A 22,294-nucleotide genomic window follows, 5' to 3' on the forward strand; every position below is an offset into this window, starting at 1 on the left:
CTGGGAACTGAACACAATGAAGAACACAAACGCTACCTGAGCAGCCCTCTGGCTGGAGAGAACCTGCTTGGTCAGAGTCTAGGTCCCTGCATGTGTTACATGGACACACCTGGACCCACGCTGCCACCTGTTTTTATTCTCTCCCCTTTTTTTTTATTCCTTTTCAAGACTGAGGACCAAACTCAGTGCTAGGCAAGCGCTCTGCCACTGAGCTAAACCCCCAGCCCTCTGTTTTTATTCTTTCTTTCTTTATTTTTGTAGTTGTAGGTGGACAGCATGACTTTATTTGCTTTTTTTTTTTTTTTTTTTTTTGGTATGTGGTGCTGAGGATCGAACCCAGTGCCCCACACATGACAGGCAAGCACTCTGCCACTGAGTCCCAGCCCCAGCCCTTTTTTACATTTTATTTAGAAACAAGGTTTCGCTGAGTTGCCAGTGCCTCTCTAACCTGCTGAGGCTGACTTTGAACTTGCAATCCTCCTGCCTCAGCCTCCCGAGTTGCTGGGATTACAGGCGTGTGCTACCGTGTCTGGCCAGTTTGGTTTTAACTGAGCAGAATATTGAGGGATTTTCCCCACTCCTTCACTGTCCTCCCTGACACCAGGACTTAATTTACCTCTCACACCGCCCCCCCCCACACACACCCTGCAGCAGAGACCTTGCAGAGCTCACCTGGGGCATAGGTTGCAGAGGGACATGCTGGAAGGATTCTAGCTGAGACCTGGTCTGAGGTGGGACCAGAGCCCCCTGGTGGCCATGGGTCAGACCAGCAGCAAAGGCTGGAGACTGGAGACCTTGGATGCCCCGAACCCCAAATAACCTGGAGTCGGGGCTGGCATCAGACATGGCAGCCCTGCAGTCCTCCCCTGACGGCCCCTGGGAGACCCTAAGCACATTGGTCACTGGGACTTGACAGTAGCCTGAAAAGGGCAGCTGAGACCTCATCCAGCAGTCACAAAGCCGCCGAGTGGTGGCCGCGCTGTGGGCTCTGGTCAAGAGCAGGGGCGATTGCTCGGCTGACACAGGCTGTGCCTGCGTCCCTGCCCTGCTGTCTCCCAGCTAAGGTTCCTGCTCCACCCGCGGCTGGCGGCCACTAGCCAGCAGTGCTCAGCCCATTCCTCGGGTAGCAGAGTGTGGCAGTGCCTCTGAACCCCGGGCTGGGACTGGAGCGCCCTGGTTGGCAAAACCTTCACCAACAACCAACTCCTGCCTGAAACACTGGCCACAGGCGCCCTCTTGTGCCTTCCTGTTGTCACCAGAGCATGAAGGTCTCCCAGCATCAGTCTCCCACTGTCATTTCCATGCCCTAAGCCTCTTACCTAAAGGGATGCACTTTCATGTCACCCTCTGTCACCCCATGTTTCCCTCACACCAGACCCTGGGAAGGCTCCGGTAGGGTCCTCGGGGTGCTGACCAGGCCCACACTGCCCTGCTTGCTGATGTGGCAGTGTGGGTGGGCGGGGCCTCAAGTGCCAGGCTCACCTTCTCTGTGTGACCAGCCCTGGTCTGGCCCCAGCTCCCTGCCAATCCAGTTTCTTCACTGGAATCAGGTGGGGTCCAAATTTGCCCTGAACAGGGCTGCATATAGGGCCCCCAGCTGCCGCTCATTCGGGGCAAGAGCCACAGGCAGCTTGGGACTTGAATCAGGGGAGCCTCAGTGTCAGCTAGAGTCTGGACCACGTGCGGACTGATGGGCCGAGGGGGCCCGCCCATCCCTGGCTCAGCTGGATCAGGTCCCTTTGGAGTCCCCAGATGTCGCAGTCCTAGGTTCCCTCGCCTGCCATGCGCTGGCCCGCCAGGTCACGTTTGCTCTGTTGCTACAGTGAGTGGGGCGTTCCCAGTCACTCTGCCACTGAAAGGGATGTGTCGGCAGGAAGCAGTGCCTACCTGGGTGAGGAGGTGCCACAGCGGTGTCCAGACAGGACAGGCTGGATGGGCAGGGTCACCCTCACGGCTCTGGCCAAGGCTAAGGAGGGGAAGAGAAAGAGTGTGTGAATGTGTGTGTGTGTGTGTGAGAGCACGCGTGCGTCCTGAGGTGAGTCACAGGCAGTTGGGTTGATTCTCGCCAAGTGCAAGCCACCCCATCCCTCTCTGAACCTAATAAAAACATGTTAGTGTTCAGACAAACACAAGTGGTGGAGGCCAACCCGGCACAGCACCCTGAGGTCTTAGGGTGCATGCCTAGGTGCAGCCTGTGGTGAGCACAACAGGGACATAGGCTCCTTCCCTGCAGGGGTACGTGGGGTGGAGGTGCATAGAGGGGTGTTTGGTAGGCCCTGGGGCTGGGCGGGGCAGGGCAAATGGGATGATCCTTCCTCTGGAGCAGGTTCAGCCTGTGCGAGGGGCAGGAGGGTCTGCGGACCCGGATGGCGGGGCAGCTGTTCTGGTTCAGGGCAGGGCCTTGGCTTGGGCTGCGTGGGGCTTGTAGTGTTTCAGGATGATCCCGGGCTCGGTGCTTCTGTGGCTCCCTGTGTCCCTGCACACCACTCTGAGAGCCACATCCCAGCAGAGGCCATGCAGCAGGTGGCAGGGTGGGCGTCTCTCTGTGTGGCCTGGTGACTCAGGAGCTGTGTTCTTGTGGCTCCCGAGGCTGGAGTGCAGACAGATTAAGCTACCCCTGGGCACATGTGGCTGCTTGGAGATGAGGCCTGCTCCCCACCCCAGCTGCCCCCTCCTCACTGACCATTCATGTCCCCATCTGTGTGTCTGATTAGCTGTGAGGAACTTGTGCTCAAACCCAGGGGTGAGTTTCGGAAGAGTCACCCCTGGTGGCCAGGGCTCTGCGAGACCTTCCTCTCTCCTCCCTCCCTCCTCAGCAGCCCCGGGCCTTCCCCGGGCCTGGGTGGGCTGGAGGCAGGGGCGTGGTGATGCTGTCCTGCGGGGAGCCAGTGTCTGTGCTGGAACTAGGACGGCTGCTCGGCTGTTGTGGCTTCATGCTGGGCTGGACTCATGGTCTGCAGCCAGGCTTACGTGGACTGTGGCACATGTGAACCATGTCACATGTTACCTAGATATGGGGGTCCAGTGCTGCCCATCTTTAAGCTTCTCAGGGCCCACTCCTCTTTATCTGCAGCCACAGGACAGTGAGTGCACTTGGAGTCTGGGAGCCAAGTGGGCAGATTCTGAGGGTCTGCTGGTGCCAGTCCTACCGCATTTCACCTTCCTGGGGCCCAGGCCAGGTCGCTCCATTTGCTGGGTGTGCAAACTGGGTCACTTCCCGGGCAAGCCACCTCCCCAGAGCCAGATGAGCAGGGTGGAGACGCTGCCTCTGGGTAGGTGCTGAGCACTCAGTGTTCACGGTGCCACTGCTACTAAAACTCGAGACAGGGACACCCACACAGGAGCCCAAGGCCCCTCCCTGACCATTGTTGAGGGCAGAAGGTGGGGACAGCCTCTGTCCTGTCACTGCCAGGAATGGCAGAGGTGTGTTTTAGAGGAAGCTGCTGGAGTTCCTGTGGTGAGGGTTGAGTGGCGGCAACTTGCGGGGGGCAGCTGGGCCTGGTGGAGCTGCGGGCCCCTCCTTGTAGCGGGCCTCCCAGTGACCCGCCCTCTGTGCGCAGCACATCTCCATCCCTCAGCCTGACTGCCCCGAGGAGGCGCGGACATTCTCCTTCTACCTCTCCAACATCGGCCGGGACAGCCCCCAGGGCAGCTTCGACTGCATCCAGCAGTACGTCTCCAGGTGAGGCGCCCCTGCCCTGGGGACCCCCAGACCGGGTGCTAGGCCTTGGCTGTGGCCTCTGGCCAGGTTGGGACATGTTCTGTTGAGCAGTGTTGCCCGAGTCGGAGGGGACTGAGCCCCACGTCCAGGTGGGTGTGAGGCAGGGCATGACCACGTCTCCCTGGCCCTGTGTCTTTCAGCCATGGGGACGTCCACCTGGACTGCCTGGGCAGCATCCAGGACAAGGTCACAGTGTGCGCCACTGACGACTCCTATCAGAAGGCCCGTGAGAGCATGGCGCAGGCGGAGGAGGAGACTCGGAGCCGTGGGGCCATCGTCATCAAGCCCGGAGGCCGCTACCTGGGTGAGCAGTGGGGCGAGGCCCGGGCCTGGGGCAGCAGCAGGCTGGTCCAGGCCAGGCGCTGGCTGTTTCTATCCAGAAGTGGTGGGTGGGTCGGCACAGGGGTCAGTCCCTGAGCAGGACTAGATGCCCACACCAGCAACCAGGTCAGAAGGCAAGTTCTAGCCACCTTGGCGGTGGCACCCGAGTTGTAGCAGCTGCTGCCTTGTGAACCCCAAAGTACACACAGGGGCCCAGGATCTCTAGGAGCTCTGATCTGAATTGGTGGGCTTTCCTTGTAGGTTTAGCTTGGGGACCTTGGGGACCTCCACCTCAGGGAAACGAATGGGCTCTGCAGAAAAAGTGGAGAAACCAAGGCTGGGATTGTGGCTCAGAGGGAGAGCGCTGGCCTCGCATGCTGAGGCACTGGGTTCAAGCCTCAGCCCCACATGAAAATAAAATGAAGATACTGTGTCCACCTGTAACTAAAAAAATAAATATTAAAAAAAAAAAGTGGAAAAACCAATAAGCATCCAGAGGGGAGTAAGGCAGTGTCTTTAGAGAGCCCCTCGCCCGCCCCTGCCCTGCCCTGCCCCTCCCCCCGGGGTCGAGGAGTTTAGGATTGGGGCACTGGTTGCTCCAGGCTCTGGGCCGGGGAGGTGAGCAGCTGAAAGCAAGAGAACCTCCAAGGTCTTTTGGTTCATTCTTTTATAAGAAAACACGGGGTGGGGGGCTGGGTTGTGGCTCAGTGGTGGAGCGCTTGCCTAGCACATGGGAGGCACTGGGTTCCATCCTCACACCACATAAAAATGTGTAAATAAAATAAAGGTATATTGATCACTAAAAGAAAATGTAAATAAAAAGAAAACATGGGAAGATTTCACATTCATCCTCCTCCCCAAAGACCTCTCTCTGGATGCATCCTCAGCGGTCACTGCAGGGGCTGGTCCTGGCCATTACTGGGAGAGTGGGTGTGCTCCACGGCCAGAAATCCCTGCCCGCCCCCTGCAGCAGGTACTGGGCTATGAGCCACCTGGCAGTGTCTCCTGGGAAAGAGCAGTGGGGTGCTTTACCCACCTACTCTTGCTTCAAGGTAGAAACTTGAATGTCCACACACATTAATAAATTCACGGGTCTTTTGGCTAAAATGTTGGTTAAAAACTTTCTCATCATGCCACACCAGGCACAGTGATGGTTCTGAAGCAGTTGACATCCTCACGGAAACAGTCTTCGTGAAGACTAAACATGCATGTCCTGGCTCTGGCCCCGAGTGTTTTAGTGTCAGGCCTCCCTGACCCCTGCCTGGCCCATGACTTCCTCTCAGCCTGTGAAGACAGGGGCCAGCCCTGCTCTCTGGACCTCATTGAACAAACCCCAGAGGTGTGAGCGGCTGGCCCTAGGGATTCTAAAATAATTCTGTTTTCTTGTCACAAATCATAGTTTGAGTGACAAGATAAAAAGGAAGTCCTCTTGCCAGGCATGGTGGAGCACACCTGTAACCCTGGCAACTCAGGAGGCTGAGGCAGCAAGATCGAGAGTTTGAGGCCAACCCGGGCAACTTAGTTAAACCCTGTCTCAAAACAAAACTAAAAAGTGCTGGGGATATGGCTTAGTGGTAGAGCACCCCTGGGTTCAATCCCTAGTACCAAAGAAAAGGATGTCCTCATGAAGAGCTTTGTGGCCAAAGTCCTCAAGATTTGCTGCTGAGCTTGCCTGGCTGGGTGCCTTCTGCAGGAGGCCAGGGCAGTGTTGAGGACAGGGTGAATGACTTCTGAATGGAGGTCACACAGAGTTGTGGTATGCTAGACCCTGTTCTGTCTCTGTTCCCTCTGGGACTGAGGGCAAACTCAGTGTCCCCAAGACCCCAAGCACAGCCACGCTTGCCAGAGAAGCACTTACTGGGACCCATGGCTGGGGACCTGCATGCCCTCTGGGGTCTGTGCAGCAGCTGTCTGAAGTGGCCCTGACACCTATTCCTGTTTATTAAAAAAAAGGGGGGGGTACAGCTGTGGGGCTGGTATAGGACTGTGAGATCCAGACTCCAGGGGTACCTGTCTTTAGTTCAGGGACCCCCATTTTAGTATACCTAAAGGGTTCATAGATGCCCTCAACCCCCAGGGTGGCCAAGTCTCCAGTTTCTAGGACTCAGGTCACACTGATATAATTAGTTGAGGACTTGAGCACCTCTGTGTCCTGCACCTCCCACTCTGAGGCTGGGGACCCTGAGGTGACAGGCTGGCTGGCTGGTTAGCAGGTGGCACTCTTGGCCGCCCAGTGCTCAGCTTTGGCTTGGTGTGGGCTTCAGACCGCTGTCTTCCCAGTCCCAGTGCCAGCACAGGGTGCACCACGGGCCGCCCCCTCCCTCTTTCCCTAATTCCCCCGGCTGTCGTTGCAGGCAAAAAGGTTCACTTCCGGAAGCCAGCCCCAGGGGCGACAGATGCAGTGCCTTCCCGGAAGCGTGCCACCCCCATCAACCTGGCAAGTGCTATCAGGAAGAGTGGTGTAAGCGGGGCCAGCGGGGTGTCCCAGAGGCCTTTCCGTGACCGAGTGCTGCACCTCCTGGCCCTGAGGCCCTACCGGAAGGCCGAGCTGCTGCTGAGGCTACAGAAGGACGGCCTGGCGCAGGCAGACAAGGACTCCCTGGATGGCCTGCTCCAGCAGGTGGGCACTGGGGAGGGGCCGCACAGCCCACCCACCCTGAGGCCATGCACCACAGTGGCTTCTGCAGTAGGTGTCTCATGGGGCCGTCTGAGAAGGGCCCTCCTGGGCCTCCTGGCTTAGAACACACTTAACCTGGGGGACGTGCCTCCTGTGTGTTGGCTGACGGGCAGCTGCAAGGCCAGGACCAAGCAGCCACGTCTGCTGTTGCGGGGACAGTAGATCTGAAGCCTGGGGCCTCGCAGCATAGAACTCGGGCTCAGCAGGCAGGTGGCCTGTGGACAGCTCCCTGCCACTCAACAGCTGTGAGCCTAGGCAAGGGGCTTTGTACCTGGGACCCCTGGTCCTCACCCAACAGGTCCTCACCTGACAGGAGTGCCAGCTCCGTCTCTCTCGAAGAGAAGGAGGGGAGCCAGCGAAGGTGGTGGTGGCAGGTGGATCCTGCTGTTAGCAGCACACTGAGCCAGTAGTGCTGTGCTCACTGTCGTCCCAGGGACTCGGGGGATGATGCAGGAGGATGGAAAGTTTGAGGCCAGCCTGAGCAACCTCCTGGCCCTGAGGCCCTACCGGAAGGCGGAGCTGCTGCTGAGGCTGCCCAAAATGAAACTTTAAAAAAGGACTCGGGTGGAGCTCAGCCGAGGAGCGCTCGCCTAGCCTACGGGAGGGAGGCCCTGGGTGCCACCCCCAGCACCGCAGACAAACCCCCTTGCTGCCACCCCTCTCACCAGCACTCCCCACACATTCCCGAGGCCCCACCCTGGCTCCCCAGGCCCCCCAGGCCCCTGGGAAGCCGAGCACTCCTGAGCTGGCTTCCAGCCCTGAGCCAGGCCTGAGGTGGGGGGTGTTCTGCCCAGGAGTGCTGCCATGGAGGTGTGGCCGGGCCTCTTGTCTCAGTGGGTCGCAGCAGGATGTCGAGGGTGTCACCCACCAGCTTGCCCAGTCCCCCTGCAGCTGGGAACACAGGTGGGGCCTCCCGTAGCAGGGAGCACACATCGTGCTGTGCGGTGACATGGCAGCTGGATCTGAGGGTGCATTTCCATATTTGCCACGTTCATTGTCTCTGGTGCAGCCCGAGGCCGGTGGGGACCTCAGAGTGCGGCCTCAGGAGGATGTTGGCCTGGCTGCCACCCACCCAGTCCCTACTCCTTATGTGGAACTGAGGGCGACATCTGTGAAAGGCTGGGCTTCAGGGGTGTCCTGAAGGTGCCGCATGAAGGCAGGGAGGGGAGGAGGGGCCTCTGAGGCCCTGCTGTGTGGACGACTCAGAACACAGGTACTGGGGACCTGTGGTCAAGTGCTTCCCTCAGCCCTCAACCTAGGGAGGTAGTCCCAGGAGACCGCCTGCGCGCCCATACCCCTGACCCCGCATCTCTTGAGAACGCGGCCACCCGAGCTGCTGTCCCTGGAGTGCAGCGGCCTTGCCTGCGGAAACGCTGGGACTTGAGCCCTTGCGGGATGCGGCCATAGCCCAGGAGAACAGCTGAAGGCAGAAGGCTGCTGGCAGGGTGGCTTAGCCCTGGCCTGGGGTGGGCACCTGAGCTTAGGCTGGCTCTGCTCCGGGAGCCACAATCTGAAAGGGAAGGGGACGGGCTGGCATTGGGTCCCGGAAGCTCACGAGTGTAGATGGTGGTGCTTCCTTTTTGGAGCCAGCCTGGCCCCCAGCATCTGTGAGATTAGTAAATCTGGACCTCACGCCCTCACCCCCCTTGTCCCTTATGTGCCTAAAGGTCTAGGGGAGCTGGGAGTAGCGGGTGGCACAGGCAGAGGGGGCCGCCATGTTCTCTCTCCGCTCTGTCTGCCTCCCTCTGTCTCTGCACACCCCGATGCATGTGTTCCGTAGGGCCTGCCTCCCAGGCTCCCTGCACGGTGACGGCTGGCTCTGTGTTGCAGGTGGCCAATGTGAATGCCAAGGACGGCACATGCACGCTGAGGGACTGCATGTACAAGGACGTGCAGAAGGACTGGCCTGGCTACTCAGAGGGGGACCAGCAGCTGCTGAAACGAATGCTTGTCCGGTAATGCTTCCTCCCGACCCCTCCCCGGCACCTCCCAGAGATCTGGGACGACTTCTCATGGTCCCGAAGGCCAGTGGCTCAGGACAGAATCTCCTGGGCACCTTCCCGACTATCCTCCCTGCTGCCCGCAGTCCCACAGCCTCCTGCTGGTTGGTGGGGGAGGTAGCACCCTGGGTGGGGGTGTAAGTCACGTCGCCCCAGCCAAGGAGTCCTCAAACAAAAGGCCTCAGTGTGCCCGGATCAGATCACCTGTGACTGTTCCCCCATTTCCCTCCCGGCTCCTTCAGCAGCCAGCGTCCCCTGAGGCCACTGCTGAACCTCTCAAGAACCCCAAGCTGAGAGAAATGAGGCAAAGCGTGCTCCCTGCAGATGTGATTAAGCAGCGTTAATTAAACACATCCCCTTTCTGACTAATTGGGCCCTAGGGTCAGGAGCAGTGGGCCCTGGGGAGCCGGGGCTGAGGAGGCGGGCAGCTGTCCCCTGCAGGGCTTCTGCAGGCCTGTGTGCTAATTAGACCTGAGCTGTCTGTGAGTTTGGCGTTTTTAGGTGTTTTTAAATGTGGCTGTTTGAAGCAGTCATTGTGTCTAGAAAGCCGAGGGGGTTGGGGATCACTCCACGTGAACCCCAGAGAGCAGCGGCAGCGCTTCCCCTCCTCGCCCCTGCAGTGTCCCTTCCTGGAGCTGGTCGTGGTCCTCGGGTGAGCTGGCCACCTGGAGCCCAAGTATCCTGTGGTGGGTCCTGGGTGCTCAGAAGAGGCTGGCAGAGGACATAGTCTTGGCAGAAGCCCTCCTGCCACCGTCCACACCTGGGAGGTCCCCTGCTACTCCAACCAACCTTGTCCCCGGGCAGCACTGTATCCTCCTTCCTCCAGCTGTTTCCACCCGCCACACACTTAGGCAAAGGACCGAACATTGTTACCATCAATGACATTGACCCGTGTGCTTGGAAGTGCAAGGCTGCACCCAGCCTGCCCCTCCTTTGGGGCCCCCTCCGGCGGTGCTTGCACCCCAGGGGTTCCGTGCCTGCTGGTTTGTCCCAACCCAGGCAGGGGAGCTGCGGGGAGCGAGCCCCAGGCCTGTGTGGGTCAGTGGAAAGCAGCATCTGGGCGTCAGGCAGGGTGTCACAGCATGCCTGCCCCAGCCACCCTGCTCACCTCCATCTGAGGTTGTTTCCTTGGTGAGCCGCTGGCCTGCGGGAGCCCATGGGCGGTCAGCCCTCGATGGGGGCTGGCTGTGGATCGGTGGCCACTGGTGTATGGGAAGAGCGAGCGTCAGTGTCCCAGCCTGTGGCTGTGCAGAGACGCCCCACAGAGGCAGTGTTCGATGTCAAGGCCTCACTTAGACCAGAAGTGAAGACAGGAGCTCGGAGTGTTTCCTTTGTTACAGGGAAGGCTGGGCCTGTGCAGGTCACAAAACAGGCAGGGTGTGGGGACCAGCTCACTACAGGTGGCCCGCAGCAGAGCCCTGTGCCATGCCTCGGCTGCACTGTCGGTTGTCTGCACCCTCTTCTGAGTCCAGCAGCTCGAGCCATTTTTGGTTGTCCACTCCCCGGGCCTCTTGTCCCTTTTGGGAGGTCCGGAGACCTGCACATGCCCTCAGGAACCGATTCCACCAGAACCACCCAGTGCTGGGGGCCTCACCCCAGTCCAGGTGCTCCTCTCTCACCCAGAGCCCCATCCCTGGCCCCGCAGCTGCCCCCTGCTCCTCCCTGGGGTGGAGGGAACACAGTTTCTGGGATTTCTGACTCAGGAAAGGGCTCAGGAGGCCACCCATCTGCCCCTCTTCACACCCCAGCAATAGTCCTACTTAGTGTCAGCCGATGGCCAAGACTAGACTTTCAGAGCCAAAAGCGCTCTCCCTCCATGTTGAAGACCTGGCCTTTGGTCAAAGGCATCCCGACCCAGCCCTTTCTCATCCACCCATGCGGTCACAGGCATGCAGGCAGGAGCTCTGGGTGGCGCCTGTTCCCTCCATCCCATGTGTGGTCCAGAAAAGACGCCACTGCCCTTCCCTCCTGCTTTCTCTAATTCTGCCACTAGGGGGCCGTGGTGCTGGGTGGTCCTGTGTCTTCCCTGTTTTTCTTTCTCTCATACTTTTGGGAGATTTCTTCAGCTTCTCTTAGCCTGTTGTTGTCCTGCCATTACTTCTAGTTTCTAAGAGTCTTTTCCTGTTGCTTTTTGGCAGCATGATGTTCTTTTTTCATGAAAGTGAGGTTATTTCTTGTCTTTTCTCCCCGAGGATATTACAAAGGAATAACAACTTTATTGAGATGCAATTTATGTAACACAAGTCACCCATCTAATGTGAACGATCAGAGAACATTCGAACCTGTGCAGCCATCACTGCTATTCCAGAGCCGTCTCATCACCCCCCCAAAAAAACCCCATCCCCATCAGCAGTCACTCCCACACCTCTCCCAGCCCCTGGCAGCCACTCATGTGTGTCCTGTCCCTGTGGATTCGCCTGTTCACAATATTTCATGTCAGTGGAAGCACATGCTGTGTGGCCTTTTGTATAGGCTCTTGTCACTCAGCATCGTGCTTTTGAGGTTCGTCCGTGCTGTAGCCTGTGTTGGTGCTGTTCCACCAGGTGACTGGACCACGCTGTGCTGATCCAGGCATCTGTTGATGGGCAGTTGGGTGGTTTTCACCTTTTGCCCGTGATGAATGATGCTGCTGTGAACGCTGGAGTCCCCAGCAAGACTCAGCTTGTACCCTAAGTGTCAGGTCATTTTTATGTGCTCCTCATCTCCATGTAAATGAAGAGGCAGTGAACTAACCTCCTCTGGGTGCAGGACACTGAAACAAAATCCCTCAGGCTGGGCAACTGTCTAGAGAGGAGGTTAATTTGGCTCATGATTCTGGAGTGCGGAGTTGGGGGCTGCATCTAGTGACAGCTTTTTGCTGGCAGGTCCTGCAGCAGTGCAAACCGTCCCATATTGAGAAAAAGGGTGTGTGCGTTTGTGTCTGTTTTCTGGTCTCCCCATCTACTCAGGACTCAGTTGTGGGGGCTCCATCCTGATGCCCTTAACTAACCCTAGTCACTCCCCAGAGGCCACCTGAGGAGCCGCAGGCAGATTCAGTTTCTGTCGTCCTCTTACAGTGGGGACCAATCGCCACACAGAAGCCTCGGGGGCCACGCTCAGACCTCAGTGGCACCAAGGGGTGTCCTCCTGTGCCAGCTGGTCCAGAGGCCCTAAGGCTGCTCCCTGCCGCCCCGGGCTCCCCTAATCCCTGGGCTCCCCCACTCCCAGGGCTCCCCCACTCCCAGGGCTTCTCCACTTCCCTGGGCTCCCCCCCCCGGCTCCCCCACTCCCCACTGCACCCGGCCCAGCTCTCATTTTTTGGAGTGGTTTTGGGGGGCACCTCTACTTGGGCTTCCTGGCCAGGGGGTCACTCCATCCGGCACCGCTGCCGAGTCCTCTGACCCGCCCTCCCCCCACTTCTCCTTACAGCAAGCTGTGCCAGCCACAGAACACCAGCCTGCCTGGAGACCCCGTGGCCACCAGCCCCCCGGGCGAGCATGGCAGCTCAGCCTCGCCCCCTCAGGTAGCAGCTGACTGACTGGGTGTGAAGCGCAGGTGGGGGGTGGGTCTCCCCTGTGAGCCAGAGGACCCCTTCTGGCACCCTGTCCGCCTGCCTCCGTGAGGCTCCTGTGCCTGGAGGCTTGGCCACCCGGCTGGCAAGCTTTGGCTACCAAGTCCTGACCCAGGATCTGGGCGCCCCCGTGTGGCCAGAGGGTACCTTACAGGCACTGGGTCTCCCTGGGCCTGGTGCCGCCTGGTGGCTCCCGTGCTCCCTGTAAAATCATCGCCCTTTCTTGGCAGAAACGGCCACAGCCACCTGATTTCATTGACCCCCTGGCCAACAAGAAACCCAGGATATCGCACTTCGCCCAGAGAGCCCAGCCTGCCCTCAACGGGAAACTGAGTGTGCCCAATGGCCGCGAGGCCCTCCTGCCCACCCCAGGGCCGCCGACTAGCACGGACACCCTCAGCTCCAGTGCCCATCTGCCTCCGCGACTGGAGCCCCCGCGGGCCCATGACCCCCTGACCGATGTTAGCAATGACCTGGGCCACAGTGGCCAGGACAGTAAGCGCGGGGAGGCTGCTGCCCCCAGCCCTGCCACTCACCTTGGTCTCCCCCTGCTGACGGACTGCACCCAGCCCGACAGGCCCCACGACAGCCCTGCCCGCAGCCAGCCCAAGAAGAAGTCCAAGAAGCACAAAGACAAGGAGAGGGCGGCCGAGGACAGGCACCGGACCCAGCCGCCAGATCACGCTCCTGCCACCCACAGAGCTCCCCCCGATGCCCCAGGTGGGTGCCCCCGCTCGCCCTCACTCGAAGGGTGTCATGAAGGTCCAGGCTGCTAGAGTCTGAGGGAGGCTGGCCATGCTGCCCGCGAGGCCCTGTCAGGCTCCCCGCACGTGCAGCCTGGGGCCGCTGTGTCCTAGCGGCTGTTCCTCCGTCTGCCCCTTTGGTGTGGGGGTTTGGGGAGCCCTCAGGGCTGAGACCTGGTGCTGCTTTCACTGCCCGTGTGCAGGCCACGGACCAGCAGGGAGCAGGGCTCACAGAAGGGGATCAGTGTGGAGAGGAACACGCTGCAGGAGACTCTGGCTGCTGAGAGACAGCAGGGGTGCTGGGGGCTGCTGGGGCCCAGGGAAGGAAGTGGAGGGACAGGGAAGCCAGCTCTACCCAAGCAGATCCAGGGTGGAGAGGACAGCACCTGGGCTGTGGTCAGCTTGTGTGGCTTGTGGAGGAGCTGGGTTTGGGCACATGCAGGAAGGATTTAGAAGGCATTGCAGGGTCTCCTGGCAGGGGTGGGAAGCCCTAGGGGACCCAGAAACGGGTTCCTAGCGACAGGACCAGGGGGTGAAACATGCCAGGCCCTGTGCTGAGCAGGGGACCCTCTGGGCCTTGCATGCTGGGCAGGGGCTCAGGCACTGGGCCACACCCGGCCCAACAGAGGAAACTTTGTGATGGGGAATCAGTGTTGGGCTACTGAGGGGTGATGTGGGCCAGCACAGTGCTCTCCAGAAAGGCAGGGCTGGCAGTGAGGTCTTCTATACCTAGTGCCCAAGATCACAGCCCTGGGGACTTGAGCCGAGCAGGCAGTGGCCTGTCCAGCTCAGTGACCCCTGGTTCCTGCTGATTTGTAGAAAACAGCATGGACTAGCACAGTGCACCACGCCAGCCTCATTCGGACACTGAGCAGCCACACGGGGTGGGGCCTCCTGGGGCAGTGGCATCCGAAGTGGCTGCCTTGCTCCCCAACACTGGCTGGCCAGGGCAGCCGGGGCTGTGCCACCTGTTGCTACTTCAGCATTGTTTCTCTGGGCATGATCCCAGGCGGGGGTTCCTGGGACTGTGGCTTTGATGAGTTGTCCCACTGCACCCAGGAAGGCCACACCTCCCCGGCCTCTGCCAGGAACAGAGGAATAGGAGCCCTGCAGGGTCCTGCCAGGTGCAGGTCAGCCCTTGGGCAGCTCCTCCCAGGCCCTGGGAGACCCCGTGCGAGTAGCAGGGAGGGGGTGGGGCCAGCGGGGGCTGGAGCGCTGCTAGGCCGAGGCCCTCCTTCCATCCCCAGCGCCAGACAGTTAAAAGGGAAGTGCAGCATGGCACCAGCAGCCATGCCAGCGCAGAGCCCACTGTCTCCAGGGCCCAGGTTGGTCCGGGTGCGGGGTAGGTCCCAGGGCCCCCACCCAGGAGCAGAGGACAAGCCGGTGGAGAGATGGGAGAGAAACGAATGGGTCATGTTCCCAAAGAAGCCCCCTGGCAAGAGCAGCTCAGCAGGCCATGACCAGGGCCTGGGCTTGGCACAGGGGCCACAGGGTTTGGCAAGGGCCAGACTTCAAGGTCCCTCCTGCCCTGGGTCAGGCTGGCCCTGAGCCTTGGTTTGCCTACTTGTCATCCCATTTGAGAATCTTGAGGGTTAGATGAGCTGGTGCCAGCTGGGCTTGGCATATGGCAGTCACGTGTTCCAGAATGCCCAGGGAGGCCCTGCTCACGCTGCCCGTGGCATGGCAGGAGCATGGGCTACACATGGCAGAGATGCCTTGCTGGCCACACCCCTCACATGTTGGCACAGCTGTCCAACTCGTGCCCTGTGGGCTGAGGATGGGCATGCGTGGATGGCCGTGCGTGGCTCAGGGTGGGGATATCAGCTTAGAGCCCTGGGGAGACTGTTCTGTCCACTTGTGGCCGTCCTGGAGGGGACTTTCAGAGGGGAGTGAATGCACACCGAGGTCAGGCCTGTCCCAAGAGCTGCCCTGCAGCCCTGCAGCCCCGCCTGAGGGGAGCAGAGGGAGCGAGCTCTGGGCCACCTTCAGGCCGTGGGCGCCTCAGCTGCGTCTGGGACCGCGGCTCGGGGAACTTGCTTGTCCTGGCAGACGCCCAGGCTGCTCTCCTCTCACCGGCATTGCCTTACAGGAGTAGGGCGTGGGTCCCCGAAGGTCCACGGAAAGGGCCAAGAAGTGGGAGGTCCTCTGCCAGGCAGAGCGGTACTTCATCCTTCCCGCTCCACACCACAAAGGGACACACTCATTTCTGTACTGGGAAGGGAGAGCGTGTTCTGGAGAGAAAGGGCCCCGGGGAAATGAGCCTCATTCTGGTCACAGCGTGTGGGTGGGGGCGAGGGCACTTCTCCCTCCCCTCCCTGGTCTCCAGCAGCTTTGGGGTGTCATGTGATCTTGCCAGGGCAGCACACTGGCGGCAGGTATGAGTGTGGACTGCGTGGCCTTCACTAGGTCCGTTCTGCCTAAAGGGCCGCATGTTGTCGATCCCATGTCCCTGAGCTCCACCCCAGGACCTCCAAGCAGGTGGCCCCTGCTTCTCCAGCACAAGCTGCAGCCCGGCACCTGGTCGGAGGAGCAGGATGCGGGGCTGCGTCTGTGGCCAAAAACCAGGACACCCCAGGACCCAGGCCAGGCAGGGACCATTTGTTTCAGCTCAGTGACCTTTAACCTACTGTCAGTAGAAGCAGCAGAGGCCTGGTGCTGTCCAGCTCCAGAAAGGGACAGTGACGCAGCCACCCTGACCTGTCAGCTGCTCACTGTAGGTGTCCCTGAGGCAGCATCTGGGCGCACATGCTCTGTGGGGCTCTGGCCTGCCCTGCCCTCCCCTCAAACCCTCCTGGTGGCCTCGGCACAGCACCCGCTCTGCCCTGCCTCTGCGGTATGGGCCTGTCCCGGCCCCGCCCCGGGCAGCACGGATACCCGGCAGCTGTGCCTTCCTCTTGCAGGTCTGAACGGGACCTGCGGCAGCGCCAGCGTGCCCTCGTCCACATCAGAGACACCAGACTATCTGCTGTGAGTACCTCGGGAGGGGCTCCGCTTCTCTGGGGCCAGTGTCCCCAGCTCCTCAGCTTGGCAGAGGCTCCCCTGGCTCCATGTTTGTTCTGTGAATCCCAGGACACAGCTGTGGCTGGGGTGTCCTGGGATGGCCATTGGTGGCTCTCCTCAGGAGCCCCCTGAGCCCTGATGGCCCCTTTCTTTCCTCTCCTTAGAAAATACGCGGCCATCTCCTCCTCCGAGCAGCGCCAGAGCTACAAGAACGACTTCAACGCTGAGTACAGCGAGTACCGCGACCTGCACGCCCGCATCGAGCAGATCACGCGGCGCTTCACACAGCTGGATGCCCAGCTGCGGCAGCTCTCGCAGGGCTCCGAGGAGTACGAGGTAGGGCCGCTGCCTCCCTCAGCCCTCCCAGGAGTCCCTGCTGAGCCTGTGCCCTGGGGCGGGGGACACACAGGCATTGCCCTCCCTGGTGTCACGCACGGCCAGCGCCAGATAGTAACCAGCCCGTCACAGGTGTCCTCACAGATAGCCAGGCCCACCGGCCCCCTGTGCAGGCAAAAGAGCAAGATGAGCTGAGGCGCGCAGGTCCTCTTCTCAAACCCAGGACCCGGGACTCAGGACCCCACATCATGAGCAGGACTACAGGTGCCTGGCCCTACCTAGAGCCTGTGATCGCAGAGGGCAGAGGGCACTGAGGGGGGTGGCGGCTCCTGTAGCTCCCTGACCCAGAATCCCGGCCCCGGGGCTCAGGAACGTGGCGCCTCCTCCGCTGCAAAAGCATCTCGTTGAGGAAGGAAGTTGCTGGCTGGGTGTGGCTCGGTGGCAGAGCGCTAGCTGGCATGAGGGCCCTGGGCGCCAGCCCTAGCAGTGCTACAGGAAGAAGTAGCTACTCAGTGCCACTTGTTAAAGCAGGATAAGGAAAAGGGACAGGGCCACCTGGAAGCCACCATAGGCTTGCGGGGAGCAGGGCTCAGCCTCCACATAGCCCAGGCAGGTGGGGGTGAGAGCAAAGAACCGGCCTCAGAGGATGGAAAATGGCCGAGAGGGAACCTGGGGTGGATTCCGGCCAAACCAACCTGACAGGATTCTTGCTGCGACACGGGGGCTGCTGGGGATGCGGGACCCTGGGGCGGACCTCACGAGGAAGTGCTCAGGCGGGCTGTGAGAAGGGTCAGGACCTGACAAGTTTGGCTGACTGACAACCTCCAATCAGGCCCCGCACCCAGTCACCGATTGTCCCCACTTGCCACCTTTCAGAGCTGGTTGCCCGACTGCAGGGCTGGCCCTGGTAAGGGTCAAGGTTTGTGTCCCCTGCCGGAGGTCAGTCTGATCTCCAGAGGACTGGAGGGATGATGGGGCTCTCTGAGGGCTTCGGACCTACACGCTTCCTGCAGCCCACGTGGCCACTCCACAGCAACCCCTTTGCCCCTGGAACTGTGGACAGACCCCGCTGGGCTTGGGGGAAGGCAGTCGCTCTGCCCCGGAGGTTGCCCCAGCTCCCACAGGGCACATCCGCCACATGGCCGCTGCTCTTTCTGAAGCTGTGCAGAGCACCGACCGAGAGGGCGGCTCAGCCTGGCCTCCTTCAGATGCAGACGTGACTCATGTTGTGTTCTGTTGTCCCTCTAGACCACTCGCGGGCAGATTCTGCAGGAATATCGAAAAATCAAAAAGGTGAATAGTCATGTGTTGGGCAGTTGGGGTCAGCCGCACCAGGTTCCAGACGAGTCTGGAGCAGGAGGGTGGACTCAGGTCTCTGATCCGCAGGGTGCCTCTTCCACCAGAGGGGCCGAGCCTGTCCTGAGCGGAGCTGGTGCCCAAGGTCGGGTGCGGGGGTGGGGGGCCTCAGGGGCCCTGTCTGTAGGAAGGGAGCCACCACATGGGCTTGGCTGAGGGGACCCTGCTCTGCTGGTGGACGAGCCGGCATCTCAGCCTGCAGGGTCCCAGTCCTAGGAGGACCCTCACATGCTGGGCACAGGCGAGCAGGGGCCGCATGCCTGGGCAGCCTCAAGCCCCGGTGCGGGCGGCTGACTCCCGCGTGGCTCGCTCTCTCGCAGACCAACACCAACTACAGCCAGGAGAAGCACCGCTGCGAGTACCTGCACAGCAAGCTGGCGCACATCAAGAGGCTCATCGCCGAGTATGACCAGCGGCAGCTGCAGGCCTGGCCCTAGCCGGCACCCTCCACCTCACGGGCCCTCTGGGTGCCAGGGGCTGGGGGGTGCGCGTGGGAGAGAGGATTTATTTAAAACAATAAACACGGGAGATGTACGCATCTGAGCCAGCACCACGGCTGTCAGGGAGGCCTCGCCATGCTCGCCCAGTGGGGTGGCCGAGGCCCGCCCTGCCTCCCTGCAGGCCAGGCCCACGGAAGCCCACCTTGGGGTCCCACTTCCCCTCTCGCCACAACCGAAGACCGGAGGCCAGCCTGCCTGCCTTTTCTAGTTTTATACAATGTCAGCCACTTTTAGCTACTGCTAGAGACTCAAGTCTATTTTTGTACAAAAGAGAAAGCAAAATCTTTTTTTCTAAACCTGTGCCTCCCTCTCCTTGGACATCCAGGGTCTAGATGTTACCCTGTGTCCTTTCCCGCAGTATTAAGACGCCATCGAAAGGCACAGCGCTGGGGACTTCCCAGGAGAATCCGAGCTGGTGGGCCAGGGCCCCGGGGCTGGGCAAGGTCTCTGCTCCAAAGCCACCTTCAAGGCTTCGGTCAGGGGGACTCTACCAGTGCCCCTGGAAAGCTGCTCAGAGCTGAGGAGGCTGCGCTCCGGGCCCCTGCCAGTCCTGCTGTTTCAGGGCCGCGGGTGTGTTGTGCTACAAGCTGAAGTCCTCGGCAGCGGCAGCACGATGTCCCAAGGTCCTCGGTTTCCCCCTCGCAGCTGCTCTCGGTTCCGAGCCGTCAAGGCCGTGCGGTTTCTGCTGACCGTGCCCTGGCCCTGGCTCCATCCACCTGTGCGTCCTGGGGTTGTGCCAGCAGGGCCACCGCTGGGGCTTGCACTCAGGGAGGGGCTGGGAACCCGAGGACACGCCCTATCTGTCCTCTCTGGGGCACAAGCTCCACAGATAACCCAATTGCTGCTTTGTTGCTGTGCCTAGTCTCTTAGTGTCCCCCAAAGCATTGGGGGACTGTGTGTGTGTGTGTGTGTGTGCGCGCGCGCGTGTATGTGACCCCTACAAGGTGTGGGGGGCGAGGCGAGTGTTCACATTCAGGGCCAAGCGAAGCCATGACTCGGGAATGTGGTGGGGGCTGCTGTGACCAGGGTCAGTCACGGTGGGGGGGCGCTGCCGTCCACAGCAGTGAGGCGGGAGGGCGGGCGGGTAAACACAGATGCGTCTATTTTTCTAAACCGTGGGGGTGTCTCCCAGTGGCTTCCAAAGAGCTGGCGCCTGTGTGGAGGCGCCTGCGTATGTCCCACCCGCCCCAGTGTCTTTCCTTTGGGACCCCTGGGGTCCCCACATCTCTGAGGAAACTGATCCTTTATGTTTCAATAGCTGTTATTTTGTTTGGCATCTGGGGTGGGGATGGCGGCCCAGGCGGGCTCTGCCCCCTCCCTCGGGGGTGGAAGGACTTGCTGAAGGAGGGCCGGCCGCCTTCCACCGCCCCATCCCAGGCCCCGCAGAGTTCGCCTCTCCTGGGCGTCTGCATCCTCCTCCTCGGAGGAAGCTGTTGTGCCTCGGGGTTGATGGACGAAAGTTCTAGCTGATTAAAGATGGTCTAACTTATTGACGTTTTTTCCTTTTAATGTTGTACTGTGGAGAAAAACTATTTTGAGCCATGGAGTTGGTGTTTACAAGAACTTTTCACTTTTGCCAAAATGTTACAGTTGAAAGGCGTCGCATCTTCAGTCCCCTCGTATTTTCTTAAGCACCTGGTGTCCTTTTTGTACACTCAACACGGGAATGCTGAGTTTTTCAACCTACAATAAATTTCACTGAACTGAACCAGCCGCCCCTGGCTGGCTTGTGTGTGTGTCACAGCCGGGTCCTGCGGTGGCCCCAGGGAGTCCCTGGTCCTGGGCTGGGGGTGGGCTGGGGCCGGGCTGGGGCCAGGAGGTGACTTGGCCAGGAGCCTCCGTGGTGATGAGGGGCGTCCAGCGGGCAGCCCGCGCGCCCTCCTGAGGCTACTGGCCGGGAACAAGGGACCAAGGCAAGCGGCCTCTGCGGGCGCCACAGGGCCAGACCCCTCTCCATGAGTGGGAACAGAAAGGGCGGCAGAGCTGGCGCTGAGCACAGTATGTCTCCTGCCCAGTCTGCACAGGGCTGCTGAGTGACACACAGGAGTGAGACCAGGATATTTAGGGGAACAAGCTGTGACTCACCCCATTTCTGGGGAAAACAGCAGCAGGTCGCCTGTGGCTGGGCCCCAGCTGAGGGGGAGGCTGCGCAGCCCAGGAGTCCAAAGCCACCCCCGGCAGCAGGCGATAGATATCCCCTCAAAGACACCGAAACCAGCTGTAAAGAAGGAAGCAGTGGCCATGGTGGGGTTCGTTGTGTGTGACTCCCAGGCTGGCACATGGGGCTGGCTTGTCCCCCTGGTGGCAGTGGGAGTGCTGAGGTTCAGCGGGGTGGCCATCTGGGCCTGTGTTCCAGGCGAGGAGCTGGAGGACGCAGGCGCTGGGCCTCCAAGGACAAGGTGGGGGCTGGGGTGTTTATTTTAAAAAGGAAAAACAAAGGCGCGCGGAGGGCAGGGGCCTGGGGCCGCTGCAGCCTCTTGGCCCGAGTTCTGAGGCAGCCAGGAATCCGCGGGGCGCAGGGGGAGGCCGGCCGGCAGCGAGGCAGAATGTCCCCTGCTTCTAAGATGCTCTGGACCCCGTTCTTCCGGGGACAACACCCGTCTCCACACCTCAGGGCCAGCACCTGCTACCTCTGGCCTTGCCGCTCTGCCTGGACCATAGGCCACTGAAGCTAGTCTGTCCCCCGCTGTCCTTCCTGAGGCCTGGACCCCTGGGAGCTCAGGAGGGTGTCTCCTTCCTGGTGACCTGGACACCAAGGCAGAAAAGGGCTGGGGCTACCGCCACACTCCTCCTCCGGCTGGACAACGCTCCTTCCTTCCTACCTCTGTCACCACAGTGACCCTGGTCCACGGGCCCACCAGTCCCCTCCCTCAGCCTTGCCACCCCACAGCCCCTACCTTCACCTCCCAGCACCAACTGCCAGGAAGGAGGCGGCCCAGGGCCAAGGCCATGTTGCTTCCCACTGACCTGTGAACTAATGGGGCTGCCTCCTGCCCCCACCCAGCCCGCCCTGGGAATGCCAGGCCTGGGGGCCTTCCTCATTGCTGCATATGTCCCCATGGTGCCATGTATGGCCTCAAGCTGCAAGCATGCCCTCATCCCCTGATGTCCGACCCCAGGTGAAGAGGCTCAGCGCACAGGCTGCCCCCACTTCAGACCCTTGGACATTCCTGCTGCCGACAGGACAGCTCTGCCCAGCCACAGGCTGTTCAGGGGACTCCCAGGACCCCCGCCTTGGGTTGGATGACAGCTCACAGAACTCGGGGACTGGCTGACAGCCACACAGGGGACATGCGAAGGGCATGATGGGGCCTTGGACCTCCCTTGCTCTCTCCATCCATGCCACCACCCAGCGCCACCACAAAGGCACCCAAACCCTCCTTAGGGGACTGTGCGGAAGTCTTGTAGGGCCTGCAGTGCCTTTCCTCACCCCGGTAAAGGCCACCACCCTGACTCCTGTGACGGAGGACCACAAGGTGCTGGAGCGGAGCTCAATGGCAGAGCAACTGCCTGGCACGCAGGAGGCCCGGCTCCCATCCCCGGAGTAAAGAGAAAAGAACAAACTCGCTAGATCGAGGTCTCAGGTGACCAGGAGCCTTCAGAAACAGAATCCAGGGGGACACGTCCTGGGCTTGGGCTCCATGAAGCACAGACAGCCGTGGAGAAAGGTATTGGACAAAAGTGGCTGTTGTCATGGAAACAGGTGGGACTGGACGCCCAGCGAGGCCTGTCCGTCCAGATTCTTCTCGCCTCCTTCTGTGGGGAGTCCTCCCTCCCAGGGATGGGGCAGAACTCCTGGAACTGGGATCTTATCTGCTACCAGACCAGGCAGGTCAGCAACGCAGCTCCGAGGCATTCTTGGTGCTATGGGTGGGGGAGACAGGTGCCGTGGGGACAAGCATTCCGGTTGCATGTCAAAGTGGCATTTTGGGGGAGCTGGGTTCTGAGCTCCAGTGGTGTGATTGCATAGATGTGATTGGTTAATCTAACTTATGACATGATGTGTGATTGAACTCGAATCTCCCAGAAGCCAGGGAGATACCAGATGTTCTCCTAGCAGCCCCTGGGGTCAGCATGGTCTCCAGACTGG

At 60.6% G+C, this 22,294-nt stretch overlaps 1 protein-coding gene across 3 annotated transcripts in view; it reads left to right on the plus strand.

Annotated features, from left to right (window-relative positions):
- The window catches only part of Ell (elongation factor for RNA polymerase II), a 67,115-nt gene extending 48,615 nt beyond the window's left edge, over positions 1–18,500 (plus strand). For 2 of the 3 annotated variants that reach the window (XM_046437590.1, XM_046437592.2), the window contains exons 3-12: positions 3,561–3,682; positions 3,862–4,025; positions 6,397–6,662; positions 8,550–8,674; positions 12,128–12,221; positions 12,500–12,989; positions 15,913–15,979; positions 16,177–16,348; positions 17,597–17,641; positions 18,025–18,500. In XM_046437590.1, coding sequence (XP_046293546.1) covers positions 3,561–3,682; positions 3,862–4,025; positions 6,397–6,662; positions 8,550–8,674; positions 12,128–12,221; positions 12,500–12,989; positions 15,913–15,979; positions 16,177–16,348; positions 17,597–17,641; positions 18,025–18,141 — 1,662 coding nt within the window. In that variant the 3' untranslated portion in view covers positions 18,142–18,500. The remainder of the gene's footprint in view (positions 1–3,560; positions 3,683–3,861; positions 4,026–6,396; positions 6,663–8,549; positions 8,675–12,127; positions 12,222–12,499; positions 12,990–15,912; positions 15,980–16,176; positions 16,349–17,596; positions 17,642–18,024) is intronic. The other variant, XM_046437591.1, reaches the window with a different exon arrangement.
- The last annotated feature ends 3,794 nt before the right edge of the window (positions 18,501–22,294 follow it).

This window comes from Marmota monax, unplaced genomic scaffold (assembly GCF_021218885.2).
Source record: "Marmota monax isolate L192 unplaced genomic scaffold, Marmota_monax_Labrador192_F-V1.1 WCK01_AAM20220418_F8-fsc00021, whole genome shotgun sequence".
Classification (NCBI taxonomy): domain Eukaryota; kingdom Metazoa; phylum Chordata; class Mammalia; order Rodentia; family Sciuridae; genus Marmota; species Marmota monax.